This window comes from Leiobunum rupestre, chromosome 3 (genome assembly GCF_980474605.1).
Source record: "Leiobunum rupestre chromosome 3, qqLeiRupe1.1.hap1, whole genome shotgun sequence".
NCBI classification, from domain to species: Eukaryota; Metazoa; Arthropoda; class Arachnida; order Opiliones; family Sclerosomatidae; genus Leiobunum; species Leiobunum rupestre.
This window is the reverse complement of record NC_143386.1, coordinates 37,040,427-37,063,521: the sequence shown is the minus strand read 5'-3', so window position 1 is coordinate 37,063,521 and position 23,095 is coordinate 37,040,427. Positions and strand designations below refer to the sequence as shown.

The 23,095-nt window shown below is 35.0% G+C and overlaps 2 protein-coding genes across 3 annotated transcripts; both read left to right on the top strand.

The window, feature by feature from the left end:
- The first annotated feature begins 5,180 nt into the window (after window positions 1-5,180).
- On the top strand, window positions 5,181-9,668 carry LOC149951635 (uncharacterized). 2 transcript variants are annotated; one of them, XM_090170090.1, is made up of 3 exons: window positions 5,181-5,238; window positions 8,552-8,970; window positions 9,594-9,668. In XM_090170090.1, exons 1-2 carry the CDS (start codon window positions 5,227-5,229, stop codon window positions 8,951-8,953), a joined length of 414 nt encoding a protein of 137 aa, XP_090026216.1. In that variant the 5' UTR covers window positions 5,181-5,226; the 3' UTR covers window positions 8,954-8,970; window positions 9,594-9,668. The 2 variants fall into 2 exon arrangements, with proteins under 2 accessions (XP_090026216.1, XP_090026217.1); XM_090170091.1 differs by having other exon boundaries at window positions 9,597-9,634.
- Window positions 9,669-17,967: 8,299 nt separating this feature from the next.
- On the top strand, window positions 17,968-18,814 carry LOC149951634 (uncharacterized). The gene is made up of 2 exons (XM_090169627.1): window positions 17,968-18,027; window positions 18,329-18,814. Exons 1-2 carry the CDS (start codon window positions 17,968-17,970, stop codon window positions 18,785-18,787), a joined length of 519 nt encoding a protein of 172 aa, XP_090025753.1. The 3' UTR covers window positions 18,788-18,814.
- The last annotated feature ends 4,281 nt before the right edge of the window (window positions 18,815-23,095 follow it).

The window sequence follows — 23,095 nt, the reverse complement described above, 5'->3', positions numbered from 1 at the left end:
GATAAACTAAACGATTGTAGACCATTGGACCGAAATCCCATTCGTCCGAATGTACCATTCAACCGAATTCCAATCGACCGAAAACCGCGTTTTGCGCGGTTTTCATTCAATATACCGTTAGTGATACATATTTATATATCGTAGGTTACGTGACAATAGTATATTTAATTTGGACTAAACTATTTCTTAAATATTTATTATTTCGTACCGACGTGTATTTTTAGACCTTTTTCCCTTGAAATTTGATATTTTCCGGGTTTAATTTTGGAAAATAACCTTGATAAGACCCGACGTGAAATAGTTGCCTACCATATCTAACCTAACCCAACCTAACCTAACCTAACCCAACCTAACCTAACCTAACCCAACCTAACCTAACCTAACCCAACCCAACCTGAACTAACCTAACCTAACCTAACCCAACCCAACCTAACCTAACCTAACCTAACCCAACCCAACCTGAACTAACCTAACCTAACCTAACCTAACCCAACCTGAACTAACCTAACTTAACCTTACCCAACCTGAACTAACCTACCCGAAGTGAAAACGAACCAGATTTAAATTTCCCATTCAACTGAATCCCGCCATGTTGGGCTATAAACGAAAATACTTTTCGGTTCAATGGGATTCGGTCAAACGGGATTCGGTCCAATAGTATACAACCATACTAAACGTGTAAGTTGGACTGTGTGTACTCCAATGTCCGTGACATATTGTTTTCCAACCCTCACCCCGGGCTGTGGTGAAAGTGACCGAATTTCATTAACGCCCGTAGCACGTAACTGGCATCTCTTCCCCTCGGGCAGGTAGTCAGCGCGGAGGGAGGCTCTGACAACAAGTAACCCGGACTCTCCCGATGGGAAGACCCGTTATTAAAAGGGACGGAAAAATTTAAGACAAACAGAATTTATCGTCCATTTTCAAGGTAATTCAATTAAAATAAAATGTTTTAGTGTGTCGCCACTCTTTTGGAATATTAAAAGAAATATAACAGAATTCACCCGATTTCAACTAATCGTTAATAAACCCACGCGTTTACAAAACAATTATTTTGTACATTTTCCACTACAGGTTCACATTAGAATACTAAGTAGAGAATCAATTAATTAAAAACACGTTTTGTTAAAGGCAGTAGTGAATACATGGAGAAATCTTCCGCTAGCATGCTCCAGGCGCGTAGGAACGTTTTCGATTAAGGGGGTACAGCTTGGATGCTAAATTTGGCGCTTCCCTCATCGGCTGGCTTTTTGCGCCCCTTCTAAAACAATTTGGCAGCCTTTTCAAACCAATTTTGCGCCCCTGTCCAATTTCAGGGGTGGTACATTATACCCCTGTACCCCCCGTTCCTACGCCACTGGCATGCTCTGCATATCTTATTTTGAAACAAACAAGCGCCATTATCCCCTAGCTTATATAAATAAATAATAATCAGCTAGGCTAATACCCAACGCACCACGTTAGGCCTAAGTCATCAAGCGACTTTTAAAGCCATTATTTCTGATGGTCGGGTTATATTATTCAATTCAGGTGGGCGGGTGGCATAAATATGAAATGAAATCATAAATATGATCTCTTGGGATATAAAAATCTCCTAAACGCAATACCTTACCGCTATTTACATTTAAGAGTTGCCTACGTTGTTATGAAGTGAGTGGTCCGAAGTTCGTACAAATCCCGTACACCCTGGAGAAAAATGATTTTAGAAATCTTAAATTCAACTTGAAAATCCTGCAATGTGGGCAAAAATCGATTACAAAATCTGAAAATCAGCCTATAGAAACAGAAATCAACACTAAAATCATGCTCTGAAATCTCAAAATCAGTTTCGGATTTCTGAAATCACTGGGATATTCCAAATCCCGTACGCAAAATTTGTAAATGTCGGACCCCTCGTTATAAAGTCCCTTGCACAGCTGTACATTTTAACGACGCGACGATCAGTTGTTTCTGATTCACGACAGGTGGCTCTCTGATCAGGAGGCTTTTTCCAAAAGTTAGCCTTAACCTTTTCCATTGAGACTAAACATCAGTTTATATTAAAGCCATTTAAATAAATAAAATGTATCCTAACTTTTCTATTTATTTCTGTTTGATGAAAGTTGAAACCTTGTCCTTGTCATCGATGAAGTTAGTCGATGCCTTTGCCAAGGCAACGGGGTCCAGATCCGTAGAAAACCTAGTGGTCAGAAGTAAAATGCCACAAATGAATAGAAGAAATTTTCCATGCACGGGCCTTTATAATAACGTAGGCAATGATTAAAGACCCACAATAGCGTTTGCAAAATATTCATTTTATTAAAAAATATAATATCGTACACCGTTTCAAAACGCGTAATATTTTATAGCACATCAAGATTGCGCTTGTAGCGCCACAGTGTTCTTTATTGGAAAGATTTCCACCCAAATATTAAACACGTGAGCCAAAACAGCCTATAATATGTTTAACGTTTTTACGCAAATGTTTTTTGTTAGGGTGTAAACGTTTCTCGACGCTCTCGGTAGGAGCGCTGGCGGGCGATGCAATTTGTAGCAAGCGGTTTTTGCTTATGATCACCGGTCCTTTAGATTATTTGTCCACGGTTTCATCGTACGGCCTTAATAAACGCGGTAATATTTCATATACATAAAATTACGGCATTTAAAATCGAATTTTATTCACGCGAAGGTAAATTACGCTTATTACCCGAAGAAAAAATATAAAAAATTACCAGAATGATAAATAAAAAATTGGGACGGCCGGATAGTTTATTTCTTAATTAGGTAATTATATGACGCATATTTTCCCTAGAAGGAATCCGGTGATTTCCGAGGAGAGATTCTGACAATCAGCCGAAACCCACATCTGACCTGGAAATGTTTGTTCTGTCGAACTTGGTTTGAAACGCTTCACTTTTCTGTTTATCAATAAATAATTTATCCAACTGGCATTTGTTTTACTTTTGAACGAATGAACTTAAGTTAGTCGTTATCAGAAGATTATAATAGATCTCTTACGAGATAATAAAGTAATTTGCATCACGGCTCAAAGTTTACCGGGCGTATTACTATTCCTAAGCCATGTAAAATGTTAACATTACACTGCATAGGAATAACATTAATTAATTAATAATTTCCCTCCGTAATAGTTTTGAAAATTAGCTATATGATGAATTTCGCTCCGCACTATGTAATTAACCGGTTAAAATGTAAAAATTATACAGCGTAGGGATATTATTTACCTATTTATGAACCATATTTTATCTGTGAAATAGTATTGAAAAAACAATATATGACGGTTTTCGCCCCACACTATTTTTAATTTCCAAACGTGTTATGATAAATCAACGGGAGCCGGTTACAAACGAATAATATTAGCCGGATTGGCAGCTGAATACTTATCTGGTAAGAGGCCTATTATTTGCTTCTGATATTATTTATAGAACTGAATGTATAGAAGTGGTTATTACTAAAGAAAATGATATAGAATGTGGAGATAAGCGACGCTGCCCATCTAGCTGTATATAAAACTAATCACGCCTAAATTGTTTTTTATATTGAGTATACATACTCACGTTATATTCTATACTTAGTACATTATATTTTTAACCACCAATAAATATGTTTCGTTAAATTGGCTCTTCGTTTTCAAACTACTTTACGATAATCCTATATTTATCCAACAGGCTTTATAAAGTAGAATTTAGAAAATTGGATTTAACATTATATTACATTTACATTTAATTATATTTAATTATAAACATAATTTAACACATTAAGTCTGTAATAAAAACTGTTACAAAAATAACGTATAGTTAGATGTACGATTAATAATTTCATACATTTTAGCAATGTCATATAACTTCGATGTGAACATTTTCTAAGACTTAAAGTATATCGGTTTTTAACAGCTTTTCCAAATCCTTCTTTATACTATCTTAACTATTATTTCATAACAAGAACCAAATAATGTTACTAAGATTCAAAAATTAAAATTATTTTCAGATAATGTTTTAAAATTACGTTTATGATAAACCATTCGTGTAGTAAAAATAATTTTTATCTCTATTACATATGGTTTTATAATACGTATTTAATATTTTTAATAAATTATAGTAAAAATAAGTGAATTGAGCTAACTTGATAACTTAAAAACGAAATAATCTTTAAATCTAACCCGTTTTGTTAATAAAACTTTGAAAATCTATCTATATTTTGGGCAATTTTTCTTAGCCAATGAGCTTTCAAACTTTCCTACCCACAATTCCCCTCCGAGTTTCGTTAAAGAAATTTAATCGTGCGATAGAGAAATTCCATAACTTGTTTAAGTACATGACAGATGCGCAATTACAGAAATCTAAGTCCTATTACGAAGTAATTTAGGATTTATCATTAGAATTAAGGATTCACTTTTTAAAAACGTAAAAGCCAAGGTTGAAATGCGTACTTCATAATCAAATTATATAAAATGGTTGAAAAGGATTGCGTTGATTAGGCAAAATCCTGTAGATGCTAAGCGGAAACTTCGGGGGGAAACTTCAACAAGAACTATGGACAGGTAGACGTTTCTGTTGGAACGTTAGCCTAGCGTCGGTGTCTGTTCGTTCAAATCATCACGGCCATTTAAAACAGTGAATAAAAACCAAAATTTAAATTTCGAATTGTTTCTGAAACAAAAATCTTTTTAATGATAAAGATACTTATAATATAATATATCATTAACGCACGCATCCGCGCCTGTTTCGAATGATTTGTCGGGTCGTACAGCGTCGTACATCTCGACCCCGATTTGCTAAAACGTGCTGATATATACGGGTATTTTTTTAAGAGATATTAATCTAGAAAGTGATGGATTTAGCTTTTATTTTTCACTCAAAAATTACCGCGTGCAAATGAACAGGGTCAGAATCTTAAAAGTCTTTGTTGTACGTGCAGTTGGAGCTCCGTGAAAGTTGCAACACATTTTGTCGCTTTGGTGTCAGTAGAACTAGCGAAGGAGAATAAGAAAAATTTTAAAGCGAGTGAAATGAAAATATGGCAAATAATAAAAAAAAAACCCGTTACCTGTGGGTGATATATTAGCCGAATATTGTCTTCATTCTTGTAGCCCGTCACGTGACTTTACGGGGATACCCCGACTCGTAGGCGGACCATATAAAAAGGACCCCTCGCTTTCATCCGAAATCATTAATTCAGTCCAACGGCGAATAGAACTGATCAGGATTCGTACTTTCCATCCAACGCAAAATGAAATCGACGGTGAGTGCATCGAAAAATAAATTTCATTTACAGTTCGCTTTAGATTTCGGGAATTTGAATCGTTAAGGACGAAAACGCGTATTTTTTACTACGAAAGCTTTGTCGGGTTTCCAGTTTATATTGATTTCATTTTTGTATTATATGGGATGTTTTATTCCCAACTCAAATGTCCACAACGGTTTTATTTGATGAAAGACATTCAACGGACAGTTCCACCGCGACCAAGTAGATAGCTTTTTATTTCGCGGGATCCTCTTCGGATGACGGATTTTGTAAAGATCGAGGCTATTAGTTCAAAACCTTTTGATGTTTAGTTCACTAGAGCACGGTATTTGACCATATTTCCTTCAAAAGGTACGACAATTATTAAAAATACCTGGAAATAGCATTTAGTGTATAATTTAAATTTGAACGTTAGTGCGTCGAAAAGCGGGGCAACACCTGAATGCATTTTTTTAATTCGCGTCCTCACTAGCTTTCAAGCGGCTTTGGTACCTTAGCGCTAAAAAAGGCGCGGATTTTTTCTAGCAACGCCGGATATATAGTTCGATAGATAAAGTGCGATCGTCTGAAGCAATATTAAATTAGAATTAATTTAGATGTATTTTCTGTCACAAATATGTGGGGTGGCGGAGTGGTTAGCACTTTCGCCTCGCAGCAAGAGGAGCCGGGTTCGATCCCAGCTTGTGGCACTGGGTGGAAACTCGGAACAAGTTCTCTCCCCACTGGTTTAAGGGGTTTTCCCCCGAGCTCTTCGGTTTCCCCTTCTATAAATTTGTTGAGGTTAACGGTAATAGTTAGTATAGAGAGCTTTTGGCTCGCGTGGCTTGCAGGGCTAGCCACCACCCTCCTACGCATTGTAACCCGGCCACCTGAATTAATGGCTTCAAAAGTCGCTTGATGACTTAGGCCTAAGGTGGTGCCTTGGGTATTAGCCTAGCCTAGCTGATTATTATTCAGATCTAAAGTTAAAGGATCTACGAATACGAAATAATTATTATTTTCTTTAAAATATTTAGTTAAAATTCAAATTGATTTTAATTTTTCCATCTGATTAACATTTAGCATAGCCTAATAAAAGTCATTTGAAATATACTTTTAATCACTATACAGCTATTTGCATAGCAAAAAAGATATTTTAAGGTATATTAACGTTAAAATATTAGCTATGAATTCAACTCCAAAATGCTCACTTTATTATAGCCTATTTCGCAAATTCATTTATTTCGCCGCCAATAAAATTAATTGAAGTTTTTAAGTATTTTCACGCACAACCAAAAGTATATAATATACCTCTTAAGAGGTAAGATTCCTTTAGACTAGATAAAAATTAAAACCAAAGATAATATAACTACGTACCCTAGATTCGAAATCAATCTCCTTGCACGTAAACGCAGGCTCTTACTGAGATCCCGGCGGAAGTCGGAAAAAACTGCCTCCATCGAGCTGGCAGGGCTACCGACATCTAGTTAAAACGTAAAGTTTTAGTGAAAATTGCGCCGTCGTTTTTGACTCGCGGTTTTCAAGATACCAGATATTTTTGCGTTATATTGTTTTAAAACAATAATGGATCATACCTGTAGCTCTAAAAATGTTTCTAAACGAAAGAAAACTAAAGGTGAGTTATATAATCTTGGGTTATCTATTGAAATTCCTTATTTCTCACCCTGCTATGGAGCCCGATTTTTCCGACTTCCGGCGCGAACTCAGTAAAAGCCTCACGAGAAAACGCGCTATCGAGAAACGCCGTAATTTCGAATCTAGGGTGCGTAGTTATATTATCTTTGATAAAACCGAAACATTTCCCTTCCAATTCTCTTTAAAGGGCAACGCAAGTGGTCATGCAGGGGGGGGGGGGGGGAGCTATGTTTTCTTCAACAAGCCGTTAGTAGGTTTTCCAAGGATGATTTTATACAGCGCGAAAGCCTTATTCTCCTTGGTGTAGCCACGTGGCGCGATTTCGCTCTCATTCGCGAATTTTTCGATTTTCTTCGCTGAGTTAGCTCGCAATCAACGAAGCCAGGAATTTAGTCTTAGCTTAATTTATTTATTATGGAGAAAAGAACTGGGTTAGTTTCCGAGAGTTCGACTTTGATATTTTCGATTTAACAATGTTTTGGAATAAAATTATTTGTGAATTGAATATTTTTAATAATGGAAGTTGAAACATTAGGCCTTGGACGCGGTAAATCTCTGCCGCTAGCCTCACATTGGATTAAGGAAATTCAACATCACACACACTCCTATATCCCGTCTCCCTTAACAATTTCCCTATCATTATACCCCGACAGAATATTTATCTTTTTTTATTACATTTATTTTGTAGAAGTTTAGGATCCGATTTGTCGGTAAGCACGGAGACTTCACTTTCCTCGGCCATTTTCGCGACTAAAGAATTCGTGGATTTTGCGTAAAAACCGCGAAAGGCGCATTTATACAAAATAAATTCGGCAAATATGGTTCTGCTTTTTTACAGAGGGAAAGGCTATGGCAGATAGCGCATGCGCAGTCGTTCTTTTTATCTATAAGATAATTTACCCTCCTGCATGGTCACTTGCATTGCCCTTTAATGATTGCGATTTTTCCCGCCAACCACGGAAGCGTACCACGCAGTGGCGTAAATAACGGTCCCCGAAGAAGTAGATCCCCATCTAACGATGTAACAATAGAAAATAAAATGCGTGTTGAGAGTAACTTATTTTTAAACCATATTTCTCTAATTTAATAGTTATATGATATATTTCGGCTAAAGCGCAATTTTTCTTCCAAAACGCGTTTGAAAGCTCAGTCTGATTAACCTGTAAAAGCAAAATTTTAAATAAAGTAGAAAAAAATCTAAAAATCGTCTGCATACTGGCGCTACTAATTTTGATTAACGTAACTAGCGTCAATCACTCAATCACCCCTATAGCGTTTACTAAACCTAATGGGAAAAACGTGAACTTAAAAAGAGTCCCAAGTATCGTGCAAAATATACAATTTATTAATGCCAAATTATTGGTTCATATCCGATGTACCAATGAAATTTATATTTAATTTATATTTAATGGGTTTTTTATTGTGGGTTGCCATAATTTAGCTTGTAAAAATTATTTATGTCTGCTACTTCGATAATAGCAATATTATATGCTAAACAGACGACGTGTCAAAGGTTAATATCATTGCTTGAGTTTCAAATAGTTGCATATCTCAAACGAAAAAAACCGGTCACCTAGTCACCTACACGAAAATTGTTGCGTTTCGGTCCACCAAAAAGAAGTATAATCTGAACGCTCCTTTACTTAAGCTGAATATTTTATTCGACTACTTTTAGTTCGCACTTTTGACACTCTCGGCGCTGCTAGTAGCGGTTTTGGCCGGTGGCTACGGTGCTTATGGAGGAGGCTACAACCGTGGAGCGTATGGCTACAATAGGGGCTACGGCTACTCAGGCTACCCTGCAGGATACGGCGGGTACGGAAACAGATACGGGAGCGGATACGGAAGTGGATACGGAACCGGATATGGGTCAGGTTACGGAAGTGGATACGGAGGTTACGGATCCGGATACGGAAATAGATATGGAGGATATGGTGGCTTCGGAAAAACCGGATACATTTCCAATTACGGAGGTTACGGCCGTGGTGGATACGGCGGCTACGGCTCAGGCTATGGCTCAGGCTACGGCTCAAACTACGGCTCAAACTACGGCTACGGCGGAAAACAAGGATGGTAATCAACGATAATTCTAAGGTAATGTAATTAAATTTATACATTAATTTTAGTTTGGGCTCTTTAAAGGGAGTAAAAGTATTTTAAAAATTGGGGATAGTTATTTAAATTCACACTCAGCCAAATTTGTACTTCGGTATAGTATACTAGTTATGAGTTTACACAGTGAGTTGTTTAATAAACCTTTTTTGCATAATTAATCTTCTACTAAGCTGGGTAGCCCTCGGGAGCGAAAAAATTTTCATAAGGCAGTAGGGATAGAGGCTACTACAAGCGTTTCATCCTAAAAGTCAAATCAAAAACGAATGAGACGATTTTTAGCGTTGCTCCAAAATCCCCTCAAGGTCGATGAGAAAGCCCCGCCTCCCAAATTAGCCCGCTATCTCACTGGTTCCATAAAATTTAAGCCTTCCGACGTGATTGAAGTGCACGCCGGTGACGGATTTCCTTCCCCCACTCTCGTGCCAATGGACATTTCAACTTTGATGCCCGCACATCGTCTCAAAAGATTCATGTTCTACCCGCAACAGTATAACAAACAAACAAATTCTGGTTTCCTTTAATGCCACTTGATAAAAAAATTCCATTATTGTCTTGTTTCTAAAACCTGTCAAAAATTGAGAACACTTTTTGATCTTTTCTAGCAGACTACCAAGTTGGAAAATACCGCTTTGTTTGAAGAACCCATACAAGCTAATCCAATTCATCAATGACTAGAACAAACCATTTGTCACGAAAGAAATAAATTGAACATTTTTATCTACGTTTCGTGTTTTTTTCGTTTATTATATATTATAATAATCATCTAAGCTAATACGCAAAATAATCAGCTAAGCTATTACCCATAATAATCGGCTAAGCTAATACCCATAATAATCGGCTAAGCTAATACCCATAATAATCTGCTAATCTAATACCCATAATAATCTGCTAATCTAATACCCATAATAATCGGCTGAGCTAATACCCATAATAATCGGCTGAGCTAATACGCATAATAATCAGCTAAGCTAATACCCATAATAATCAGCTAAGCTAGCTAATACCCATAATAATCAGCGAAGCTAATACTCATAATAATCAGCTAAGCTAATACCCATAATAATCGGCTAAGTTAATACGCATAATAATCGGCTAAGCTAATACCCATAATAATCGGCTAAGATAATACCCATAATAATCGGCTAAGCTAATACCCATAATAATCGGCTAAGCTAATACCCATAATAATCGACTAATCTAATACCCATCATAATCGACTGAGCTAATACCCATAATAATCAGCTAATCTAATACCCATAATAATCAGCTAAGATAATACCCAAGGAACCACACAGGTCTAAGTCGACTAGTACGTGACGTTTGAAGCCAATTACTGATGGTCGCGTCACAATGCGTAGGAGGACGGTGGCCAGCCCTTCATGCCACTGGAGCCGTTTTCCCGTATAAACATTGGTACGACGAGTATAGCTTGTACTAGATGTTAATGACATTTTCCTACCCATCATGCAGGCCATAATAAGTGAAACCACGTATATATCTAGCTAGATAAATTCATTTATAACAATAAAAACACTTTACGACAACGGATACTTCATAGTATTATGTTTATTTAAAACAATTATTTAAATAATTTTTAAATAATTCATCATTTTTAAATAAACATAATGCCATCTAGGAGCAACAAACACAAGGAGAACGCAGCTAGCCTTTAAACACGCTAACGAAGGGTTGTGTACGAATTTCATTGGACGAGCGTCATGAGCCTTTACGCTGACCGTTTTACGGGCGGGGGGCAAGACAATTTCCGAATTTTCCCCTTCCGAAGGCAGAAGGCGCTAAAGCGTCTAGCCAATGAAAAACGTACACAAGAAAATGCACGACTTTTGACCGGTTGCGTTCTCTTTGTGTGGGTAGTTGTGTTTGTGGCTCCTAGATGCCATGAAGTATCCGTTGTCGTAAAAGTGCTTTTATTATTATAAGTAATTAATAACCATGGCAAAAAATTAAACCTCTACGATTAGGTACATTCATGGTGAAACCGGTTTACCTTCCAAATGAGAATTATCTTTGTAAAATACTGTACCCTCAAACGTAAAAATCCCAAGATCGCCCACAATTACTAACGCGCCATCTACTATCACCCGTTTCTATACTCTATAGCATCTTCAATAAATACTGAAGTGGAGTATTTATTCTACAAGTATAGCCAACGAAACGTATTTCTCTTGTACTAGGCCTACTTTTTCGTAAAATATTTTTCATTTTTCTAACCAACCAATTTTGAAAAAATTCAGATAAAACTTGCCAAGGTATATGTTTCAATAAAACATTATTAGCAGTACAATATAATTAAAAGGTTTGAATTTCCGCAAATAGGGCTAGCGATTTTTCAGAATTTGATAGGTCGGATGGCTTGTCACGAGGTGTAGAAAATCAGGCTAAATTATTTAAATGATTTCTTTCTGCGATATATTTTATATATTTCTTGCAGTTCTTATTTTTTTAATTATTTTATCATTTTAACAAATATCGTGTTTTTAAAGGGCCATAGAATCAATTTAAATTTGAGGGTGGAGCTACATTATCACTTGTTTTTTTAAAGAAGACCGAAAGTATACCCGAGTCACGTGACGGAAGGGGGGAGCTGGGTACAATTCGTTCCGAATTTTTCAAATCCATATTTATAAACATTAACAATAATATAACAATAGATTTTTAAAGATATGAGGAAAAAAATTATAGACAAAATTAGCATTTTACATAAACATACCAATGATTTTTGAATATACTAAGGTAATTACGTAACTGATCGCCAAGTTATTATTAATAAAGGCTGTACTCTTTCATTTATGCCTTTCGGTGTACAGTTTTTAGATCATGTTAAGCCCCTTGGTGGAGTTAATCAATTTGCATCTTCACTTATGTCGTAAAAGGTTATTTTCAACTTATGGACTTATTTGGACGAACTTGAAAACCGCCTTAGTTTTGGATAATCCTAAAATCTTGATAAGAAAATAGGTTTCTAAATACTAAAAATTAGTTACTGATTTATTATTATAATGAAGTAAATATTTTGTTGAATTAAGTAAATTTTTTATATTTTTAAAGATTTATTACATTTTTGAAAAATCTGAAATTTTGGGTGGTTTTTTGAACATGGATAAACCAGGTGGTTTAAAACCGAACTGGGTACCACCGTGCCGACCCTGCTTTAAAGAAAGTATGCACGAAATCAAAAAATCGTCTGGTAGCCCGAGCTAAGACTAGTTTTGAACTTAACTAGCGCCAAACACCCCTAGCTTCTGTTAAATATGGTTGCAGAAAAGTAAAATTCGTTGAAACATACTCCCTTTAAGAAAAAAAAAGATAAGAAACCGATTTAGTCATAAAGTGAATGCCATAAATAAGAGAGTATTGAAGTTGACAAATCGTAAACACAGTTTCTCGTAAACCTTGGTGAAACCAACCCAAATGTTCACGGAGAAAAACGTAAAAACGCCCCGAAACAAAAAATGAAAAATAAATTTCCTGCGCGAGATAACCTACCTGCACGGATATTAATCTTAAACAGCCCGTATTTCCTTTTTTGTCCCCGCATGATTCAGAGAAACACTTTGAAGCTATCATTTACCTTTTGTCTGCTATGCTTACGAGGGTCAAATAAAAATAAAAAGTATATTACAAAAAGTGACAAAACTCTAAAAAAGCGAAGGGCAGATCACTCTTCTTTCAGATGCATACTTAATCGGATTTCATACAATTAAATGTATTAAATCGTGTTAATCACGATTTAATTTTTATTCCAATTTAATCACATTTTAATATTTTTTCTAGATTTAATCTTTTTAATCTTTTATTCTAGATTTAATCTTTTTAATCTTTTATTCTAGATTTAATCTTTTTAATCTTTTATTCTAGAATTAATCTTTTTAATCTTTTATTCTAGATTTAATCTTTTTAATCTTTTATTCTAGATTTAATCTTTTTAATCTTTTATTCTAGATTTAATCTTTTTAATCTTTTATTCTAGATTTAATTTTTTTAATCTTTTATTCTAGATTTAATCTTTTTAATCTTTTAATCTAGATTTTATATTTTTAATCTTGATTTAACTTTTTACTCTTGATTTAATCTTTTTAATCTTGATTTAACCTTTTTAATCTTGATTTAACCTTTTAAATCTTGATTTAACCTTTTTAATCTGGATTTATCATTTTTAATCTTGATTTAACCTTTTTAATCTTGATTTAATCTTTTTAATCTTTCAATCTAGATTTTATATTTTTAATCTTGATTTAACCTTTTTAATCTTGATTTAATATTTTTAATCTTGATTTAATCTTTTTAATCTTGATTTAATATTTTTAATCTTGATTTAATCTTTTTAATCTTGATTTAACCTTTTTAATCTTGATTTAAACTTTTTACTCTTGATTTAATCTTTCTAATCTTTCAATCTAGATTTTATATTTTTAATCTTGATTTAACCTTTTTAATCTTGATTTAATATTTTTAATCTTGATTTAACCTTTTTAATCTTGATTTAATCTTTCTAATCTTGATTTAACCTTTTTAATCTTGATTTAATCTTTCTAATCTTGATTTAACCTTTTTAATCTTGATTTAACCTTTTTACTATTGATTTAATCTTTTTAATCTTTCAATCTAGATTTTATATTTTTAATCTTGATTTAACCTTTTTAATCTTGATTTTATATTTTTAATCTTGATTTAACCTTTTTAATCTTGATTTAATATTTTTAATCTTGATTTAATCTTTTTAATCTTGATTTAATATTTTTAATCTTGATTTAATCTTTTTAATCTTGATTTAATCTTTTTAATCTTGATTTAACCTTTTTAATCTTGATTTAAACTTTTTACTCTTGATTTAATCTTTCTAATCTTGATTTAACCTTTTTACTCTTGATTTGATCTTTTTAATCTTTTAATCTAGATTTTATATTTTTAATCTTGATTTAATCTTTTTAATCTTGATTTAACCTTTTTAATCTTGATTTAACCTTTTTACTCTTGATTTAATCTTTTTAATCTTTCAATCTAGATTTTATATTTTTAATCTTGATTTAACCTTTTTAATCTTGATTTAATATTTTTAATCTTGATTTAATCTTTTTAATCTGGATTTAATATTTTTAATCTTGATTTAATCTTTTTAATCTTGATTTAACCTTTTTAATCTTGATTTAAACTTTTTACTCTTGATTTAATCTTTCTAATCTTGATTTAATATTTTTAATCTTGATTTAATCTTTTTAATCTTGATTTAACCTTTTTAATCTTGATTTAATATTTTTAATCTTGATTTAATCTTTTTAATCTTGATTTAATATTTTTAATCTTGATTTAATCTTTTTAATCTTGATTTAATCTTTTTAATCTTGATTTAATATTTTTAATCTTGATTTAATCTTTTTAATCTTGATTTAATATTTTTAATCTTGATTTAATCTTTTTAATCTAGATTTTATCTTTTTAATCTTGATTTAATCTTTTAAATCTTGATTTAACCTTTTTAATCTTGATTTAACCTTTTAAATCTTGATTTTACCTTTTTAATCTTGATTTTATCTGTTTAATCTTGATTTTATCTGTTTAATCTTGATTTAGTCACAAGCTAATCTGTTTAATCAAGATCTAATCTTTAAGTCACGATTTTATTGACTTAATCGTTATTAAATTGATTTCCATTATATAACAAGCACTTTAAAAAAAGTGACTTGCAGGTCCTGGCTCTCGGAAAAATTACTTCTTGGCGATTTCCTGGGAGGATGATTTATTGAAGCGCCTATTAACCCCTTTTTATTACGTAAATAATGTTGATTTATTTAATCTTTATTGAAGGGATATTAGTAAGTCAATTTAAAAAATAAGTAATATCAGAAGTATATATGATGTCTCTCAGGGGAAAAGTATCCATCTCGGCCGTAATAAGTGCCAATTCCCCGCTAAACTGCGGTAAAATTTATTTTAAACTTTTTGGTTGAAATAATAAAATATGAATTAATTTTTAATATCGATTAATTGAATGCCAGACTATAATTTCAAACGTGTGACGAAAAATGTTTTAATTTATACTTATAGGGACCATGAGTTTGTTGAAATGTGGCCATCATGATGGAATTTTTGCACTGGCACGAAAGGGGGAAGAAAAAACGGCACAGGCGTGCGCTTTAATCACGTGGGAAGACGTCCATTTTTAAAAACCAATGAGGTACCGAGCTGATTCGATATTTTTTATGGAGATGGAGCTAAAAATCGTATCAACTAGTCATTCTTCCGAAGTAGAAATAAATATATTCTTGGCATAACATAGTTGGGGAATTCCACAATAATTCTCGCTGAATCAGTAGAATATTACGTTTGTCAATCGAAAGGCCGAGTGCCGCCTGTTTGTAGAAGAACGCGATGTATACTAAAGGGTGTTCCGCCCTTTAAGAAAGTAAACTCGCAACATGTTAACTAAACAAATATCCGGGCTTAACTATTATATAAAGGCGAATGAATGGAAAATCTAGGTAAAAGCTCCAACTTTCTTGAGAAGAGGACCAAAACACTCTACGATCGAAAACGTAAGTAACTCACTAATTTCTTCTTTATATAATCGAGTCATACGTGCACTTCTATGTTGCGATAGTAAAAAAGATATTTCATTTTCATACTAAATTAGAAACTAGAATGGTATCTCAAAAAAGAATGTCTATTTATTTTTGCATCTACGCTATAAAAATGAAACATGAATCTTCGCAGGTTTGGGGTGGGTTTCAATAGTCGCGATTTTCCTGCCAAACCTAGGATGTGTACAGGGGCGGACCGTTAACTTTGGGGCCCTGGACTAACACTGTTTGGGGCTTATACCAACTTTGGGTTAGTTGTGTCGTCATTTTGTCAAAAATATCTTTTTTTACCCCTTTTAAATTTTTAATTTAAATTGTTTTTATTCATTTTTTACCACGAAGGGACCATTTGATTTAAGGGGCCCTGGGCTGCAGCCCATAAAGACCATGCCTAAATCCGCCCCTGGATGTGTACACCGCATTACGACTGAGCATTTAGCCCCACTGTTACCGGGACTAACGATGTAAAATGTAGAAATGAAATTTTGGAGCCAGTTCATGCACTAATGAAAATGAAAAATTGTTAATATTTCGAGGAATTTTTAATTTGGGGTCAGGCTATGCTTTTCAAATATGGTTTCTACTTTTGGCGGCTGGTAATTGATGATTACTGGTTTTGAGTTTTTGGCCTTTTTTGGCGACATTGGCGGTTTCTGCTTTTTGAACGAGTTAGATGTTTTGCGGTTTATCTTTGCCCGTTGGACGGTTAGTTATCTTACAATGTTATTTGTTCAAACTTGTATAATATATGCATGTTTATTTATCATTCTATTTGACTTTGAAAGTCATATTTCGGTGTCTTTTCAATTATTACTGAAAATATTACTCTCCAAACCTTAAATAAGTTTTAGACTTTTAGACTTAACTATACTTTTCCGAGGCTATATCTTTCATTTCACGGAATTGAATTTTAAAGAAAACTTATCGATAACTAGCTTTAATACCCAGCTTCGCCCGGGGTCTTAGTTTTAATGAATTAGATCTGATTTGTACGTAAGAAAGGTAAACGCGGTAGCAAATACGTAACACGCGTAGCAAAAAGTCCTGAACTACTTAAAAATCCCAACTAAACCTCCCCAGCTACGAAGTCCCTTTCTTTCACACTAACTCCCCTTCTACGAATTTCACACTCACCCGTTAAAAAAGTTTAAAGGTCGAGACGGGCGCAAGGAACTCAAAAGACGAGATAAGGGAAGCAAAGCGTTGGAAGTCGAGAAAAAATAGAAAATGGAAGCAAAGAGGCGAAAGTCCAAAGTCGAGTAAAATAAAATTGAATTATGAGCGAATTATTAGATTAATAACCATGTCAGGTATTTGGAATTAGGCGCTTTAGTTGGAAATCAGGCCCTGAACATTTAGTTAAAATTTCAAAGCTCTAGAGCTAACCGCCTCTAGTTTTTAGGAACATGACATACAAATAAATAAATAAAAGGACAAACTTTAAGACTTATAGTTATAGATATAAAACAAAAGCCATGAAATGATTAATTTCAGTATCAAGTTTCAAAGGAACCGATTCAGTTTGGTTCATTTTCAGTTAGACAGTTGAAATAACGTTTTAAATTACTTATCAACGTTATATTTAGTAAATAACAACAGTCTTCAACAGTACGTTTCACGTGTAAATTACGTTTTTTATCAAATACATGAAAGTTAACAGTTTTCAACAGGACATTTCAATAGAATTGTACACTTGAAAATGACGTGTTTCTTATTTACATCTACGATGTTTCTACGTAACAAATCAACGTTTCATTTTCGTGTTGCTATCTACAAAAACTACTTTCTACTATTTATAATGAAAGCCACTAGGTTATCGTATCGCTAGTTTTTAAAGAAAGCTGTAGACTTAAATTGCAAAACATTTTTGATCAACATATGGACCAATAAAAGATATTCATCTTTATTATGAACATCTTTTATTGGCCAATGGTCAACAGGAGTTCAGTGTTGACCATTGATAAAATATTTTTAAACCTTTCCTCACACATCCTTTTGATTTCATCAAACTAAATGGTAATATTAAAACTAAATAGCTTTATTAATATAGGCAAATTATTTAGTAGAAAAAGAATTTCCGACTTTCATGGGAGATGTGAGGTGTCGGAAGTCGATTAAAAAAACTCCCAGACCCCTAGAAAAACTATTTTTAAAATATTCCCACCACTGCTTAATGCGTGAACTAGAGATAAAATGACCGGGTGAGTTCGGTTAAAGTTGACGGAACCGTAGAGGGGGATTGAAGTGGTCTTCTGATGGTTGAACCTTAAATAACGGTACCGCAGCGCCAATACGGGATCATTCGGAAACGTTGTGCGAGTCATTTAAATTAAGAAACGAGTCGACGCGTTTTTAGTTTTGGACAAAGATCTGAAAGATGGATTTAGATCACAAATATTCCAAACCTAACCAGAAAAAAGAAATGAAACTGAAGGAGGTAAATATTAACTAACGAAAAAATTGGATTAATCGTAAATATTACAGCAGGATCCGGTAGTGGCGCTGCGGCACCGCGATTTGTGGTCTTAAAACATTGAAGTTCCGCCCCCTCTAAGGTTGCTCTAAGGCTCGTCGTCATAGACTACACCCCAATTAACCAGCGATTTTACCTCCCGTTCACATAGTCCTATATAATCTTCGCACCAGCAAATGTAGGCAAAAAATTTGGCTCGTTTAAACAGGCCATTAGATATTTTATTTACAGAAGTATATCAATAAAATCTTAAATGTTTTCGCAGATGAAACTTTTTATTCTACTCGCAATGTTAAGTTGTGGATCATATGGCATCTCTTCGAGTAGTTACGGAAGTGGCAACAGAAACAAAGGATTATATAGCGGCTATGGTGGAAATAGTTACGGAAACCCAATGAGTTCATACGGAAGAGACTATAATAGCTACGCCTACAATCCGCTGAACTATGGAAATGGCTACGGTAGTGGGTATGGAACTTACGGAAGTGGCTACGGTAATGGTTATGGAACTTACGGAAGTGGCTACGGTAATGGTTATGGAACTTACGGAAGTGGTTACGGTAATGGTTATGGAACTTACGGAAGTGGTTACGGCAATAACTACTATCCCGATATGACTGGGTACGAGCCTTACGGAAGTTATGGCAGTTCGTATGGTGGATATGGAAGTGGATACGGAGGTTACAGCAACGTGCTGGGTTCCAGAAGGTACAACTCTAAGTAGACGTTTCGCCCATACCAGAACGTTTTGTTATAATCTCGCGAAATTAAGATGTACCGATATATAAATTTAATAAAACCATTGTTCATATCTAATGGTGGTTTTGATTTATGCTCTTGGACAACACTCAGATCTCATATCGAGCTACATAATTTAAGATAGTTAATTGACAACGTGAAGTCATATATTTTTGTCTTGAGGTACCGATGCACAGGCTAATACCCAGGGCCTAGGGTATCAGTGGCGTCACCAGGATTTCAAAACTGGTGGCGCTTAAGCCATTAGCAGTGGTCAGGGGCGTCCTATAGTGAGTGATATGGGGGAGGGGGGAGCTCCCAAAAAGGTTTTAAATTTGAATTATTGAGGCCGACTATGAAAAAATTAAATTTTTGATGCCCATTTTTAAGTTCGAAGAAACGTTTCGACAAGTGAATTGGAAAAATTGGGAATTTTAGGTGGCGCTTCAGAAATTTGACAGGTGGCTCAAGCGCCGCCTAAAACACCCTAGCGACGCCACTGTAGGGTATTAGCTTAGTTGATTAATATTATGTACATTTGGGGTATCAGCGGGAATGGGAACCAGCAACCAGCCCTCCGATAATTTGGATTTTTGATATTAATAAAAAAAAACTATTTAGAAATTCCAATATTTTTTTGCGGTGTTTGGTAAGAATTTTTAGATCAAGAATGTAGCTATTTATATTTAGGGAGAATTACTCTGCTATGACGATTTTTATCGTTCCTCCCAATCCCCCTTCCATTGGTTTCTATGCTGGAGAAAACTAGACATACGGCGTATCGCCTGAGCGTAGTCCTTCTCCCGAGAGGTCCCACATTCACCAAAAATGGGTACGGGATTTTGGAATTCGGAATTTAACTCTGGATTTCATTACTTTTTGTGGGTTTTTGGATTTCTTAACTTTTGTCCCGATTTCGGTATTTCTCATCGGACTTCTCGATTTGGAGATTTAACGATTTCTCGTCGGATTTCGGGATTTTTCGATTTTTGGAATTAATGTCGAATTTCTAGATTTCTTGCTGGATATCTAGATTTTGGAAAAATCTCCGAATTATGAAGAAATTGAGGCTGGATTTTGGATGTCTGCTTGGATTCCTTGGAAAGTGGACGGGATTTCTTTGAATGTCCGACCACTCGCCTTCTCCCTAATTATAAATAGATACATTCGGGGTTGTATTATATTTTAAAGTTAAAAAATCAGAAATTCGAATTGATTTGGAAATAGATCTAAATATGAATCATATTTTTGAGGAATTATGTCACTTATGGTAATAGTACGATAATTTAATGTGAACTGTTATGGATTGCCTTTTAATGATGGGAAATGTGCGGTTCTCCACTTAGGCCCCAAGAACTCCAATTTCACTTACTCAATTAATGGTAATATGGTTAAGTCCACTCTATCTGAGCGGGACCTTGGTATCTTCTCATACCAATAAAGTCACTAAGCGTGTCCATTTCATTACTGGACTTGTAAGCCGGAATTTAAACTTCCGTTCCCCTATCTTAATCAAAACATGGTATAACGCCTTAGTTCTTCCCATTTTTGATTTTTGTTTGACACAGCATTTAGCTACCGATAAATTAGCGTTGCAAAAGGCTCAAAACTACTTCACGAAATTAGCCACAAAATTTCAAAGGCTACCTGCCCCATCGCGTTTAAAATCATTGTATATTCTCCCAGTTACCATTCGTCACAAAATTACAAATTTATGCCTTTTACATAATGTTTTCACAAAAATTTAATACATAACTTCTCCGATTTTTACCTCTCCGAGGGGACAAAGTCCCCTAGGAGGGGTTATACAACCACCGTGGCTGTCTGTGGGTCTGTGGGTCTGTGGGTCTGTCAGGCCTGCGAACGCGTTCGCATTTTCGGTGCAAAGTGTAATCACTGCGTACGCAGTTTCTCAAAGGGTTGGCAAAACCACCGTGTGACGGTGAGCGTTAACGGATGCATTTGCGGTTTGGTTTGGATGGTGTTTTTTCGCTCACCGTCGTGACGGTTTGGTGTATTACGTTTTTGTAATGTTTATGCGTAGGTTGTGAGTGTTGAATTTGTTATGTTTGTGTTCTGATGGTTGTGCATGTTGAGTCTGTTGTGTTTATATGGGCGTTTTCTCTCCAACTTCTTCTTAATGACTTTGAGACGGACTGAGTGTAATGCTACCTCTCAACGTCCAATGGCAGGGTTTCCACCAGTTGTACACGGTATTCGTCTTAGTATCAATTTGCGATCGCATCGGGCGGGATTTGAACCCGAGACCTCCTGATTGACAGGCGGACGTTCTACCACAGAACCACCGACACTTGTTACGACTTATTGAAAATTAGACCTTCAGCTTTATCGGAAGCGTATTTAATAGAGTACGAAATTTTGGTTTAATTGAAATAGAATTGAAATTGAAATTATTGCATCGAAGAAATTCTAATTTAGCGTTTCTCTATTGATTAAAAACAAATGCGCCACCCAGGTTTCGAACCCAGACCATTCGGCTTGGCAGTCGAGCGCTCTACCACAGAACCACCGATAGCTGCTTCGATTCACTGAAATTAAGACAGGCATCGTAAGCATAATAGGTAATAAAGTCTTTTTTTATTAATGAATTTATGAAGGCCTAATCTGGTTTTTTTAAAGGTTAAATCTTGTTTTAGCGCAGTCAGCCGAGATTAGAGGGTTAAAGGGTAGACCCTGTGGGTGGTCCACTTTGTTAGTTTTTTTTGTTATTTATTTACGGGTATTATTAACGACCTATATATAGTTGTGTTAATTCAAAGGAGATAATTTAACGTTAATTGCTTTAAGAGCTGGCGGTTAGTCAAGTGGCTCTCTGTGCTTTGTTGATGGTAAGGTTTTTGCTTCTTGTAAATATATTTGGTGTGGATATTTGGATATCTACGATTTCTAACGCAGTCAATGATTTCTTGGGTGTGCGAGTCATTATATGATATTGGAAATTGGACGGCATTGGTCTTTTTCATGCGGTATGTGTCACAACGTCAACTGGAAGTTGAAATAAAATAAGCGTTAAAGATGCGGCAAGTATTTCGTAAACGAGAAAAATACAAATACCATCTGTAGATGTTTCTTTCATTAAAATTTGCTTAGTATTATATTCAACTGATAAACATGTACTGTAAAAAGGGTTAAATTCAATTGTGCATTGTTTTAGTGAATCTAACTCGCTGTTGTAACTACTTAATTTATAATATTCTGAATAAATTAAACTCGATTGTTTCGTCTCAATTATTTAAATTAAAATTAAAAGTTTATACCGGGCAGGGTTTGAACCGAGAATACGTTTTTCGTAAATAACTCTGAATTGCGGAGATATCTTTGGGGGTCGTGTCGAGAAATTAATACCACTAGGGACCATACTTCCGAGGAGAGGTATATTTTGGCTTGCCAACTTGTTTTGTATTGATTAAGGGGTCTCGTACCAGACGCCACTCTAATAAATTAACTAAACCCAGGGCAATATCAACTGTTAGACTAAATTTTTTCTCTTATTTCGTTATCAGTGATTGGAATGACCTTCCAAATCCTTTGTTTCTGAAAACAACTATAAAAAATTTCGGTGATGTTCGATCAATTACTGCGAAATGTATACTCGACGGACCAGTGTATATTACTTATGCAAGGGATACTAGCTTAAACTTAAAGGGTTCTAGTGACGACAATAATTGTAAATTAAAAACATTCTTTATTATTCGGGAGTGATACAAGGAACAATGATGATTACAAATTCGAATTTCAGCGTAAATATACTTCGTTAACAGAAAAACAAACAAAGAAATCTTTTTTTTTTCCCTTTCTCCCCGCCTTGACGTCATAGTCAATTACTTGGGATCTTCTTTTATGGAAGCGGACACACTTTCACTACGGGCCTTTTGTATGTCTTGTTATTACTCTCCAACGTGATGACTCGGACGAAACCATCTGATCCAGGGTGAGTTTCGATGAGCCTTGCGAGACTCCAGCGGCGGGTAGGGGGTAGCTGCTCGTCTTTCAGGAGTACGATATCCTTGACTTTTAATCTGGCTGCGTGATGGCCCATTTTGGACGTGGCTGGAGTCCGGACAGGTATTCCCGTGACCAACGGTTCCAGAAATATTGAGTAAGTTGTTGCAGACGACTTCCGGGTAACGCACAGAGTGGCCGAGAGTTCAAACATGTTTCGATTTGTGTCAGTAGTGTAGCGAGTTCTGCAAACGACAGCAGTCAGTTGGCTGTAACACGACGAAGGTGGCTTTTTGTTGACTTAACGTCAGCTTCCCAAAGTCCGCCGAAA

What these genes read in the sequence shown, in the direction of transcription:
- LOC149951634 (XM_090169627.1), top strand. Translation starts at nt 17,968, where the DNA reads ATGGATTTAGATCACAAATATTCCAAACCTAACCAGAAAAAAGAAATG. An exon ending in AAGAAATGAAACTGAAGGAG is followed by an intron (nt 18,028 to 18,328) that starts GTAAATATTAAC and finishes ATGTTTTCGCAG; the next exon opens with ATGAAACTTTTTATTCTACT.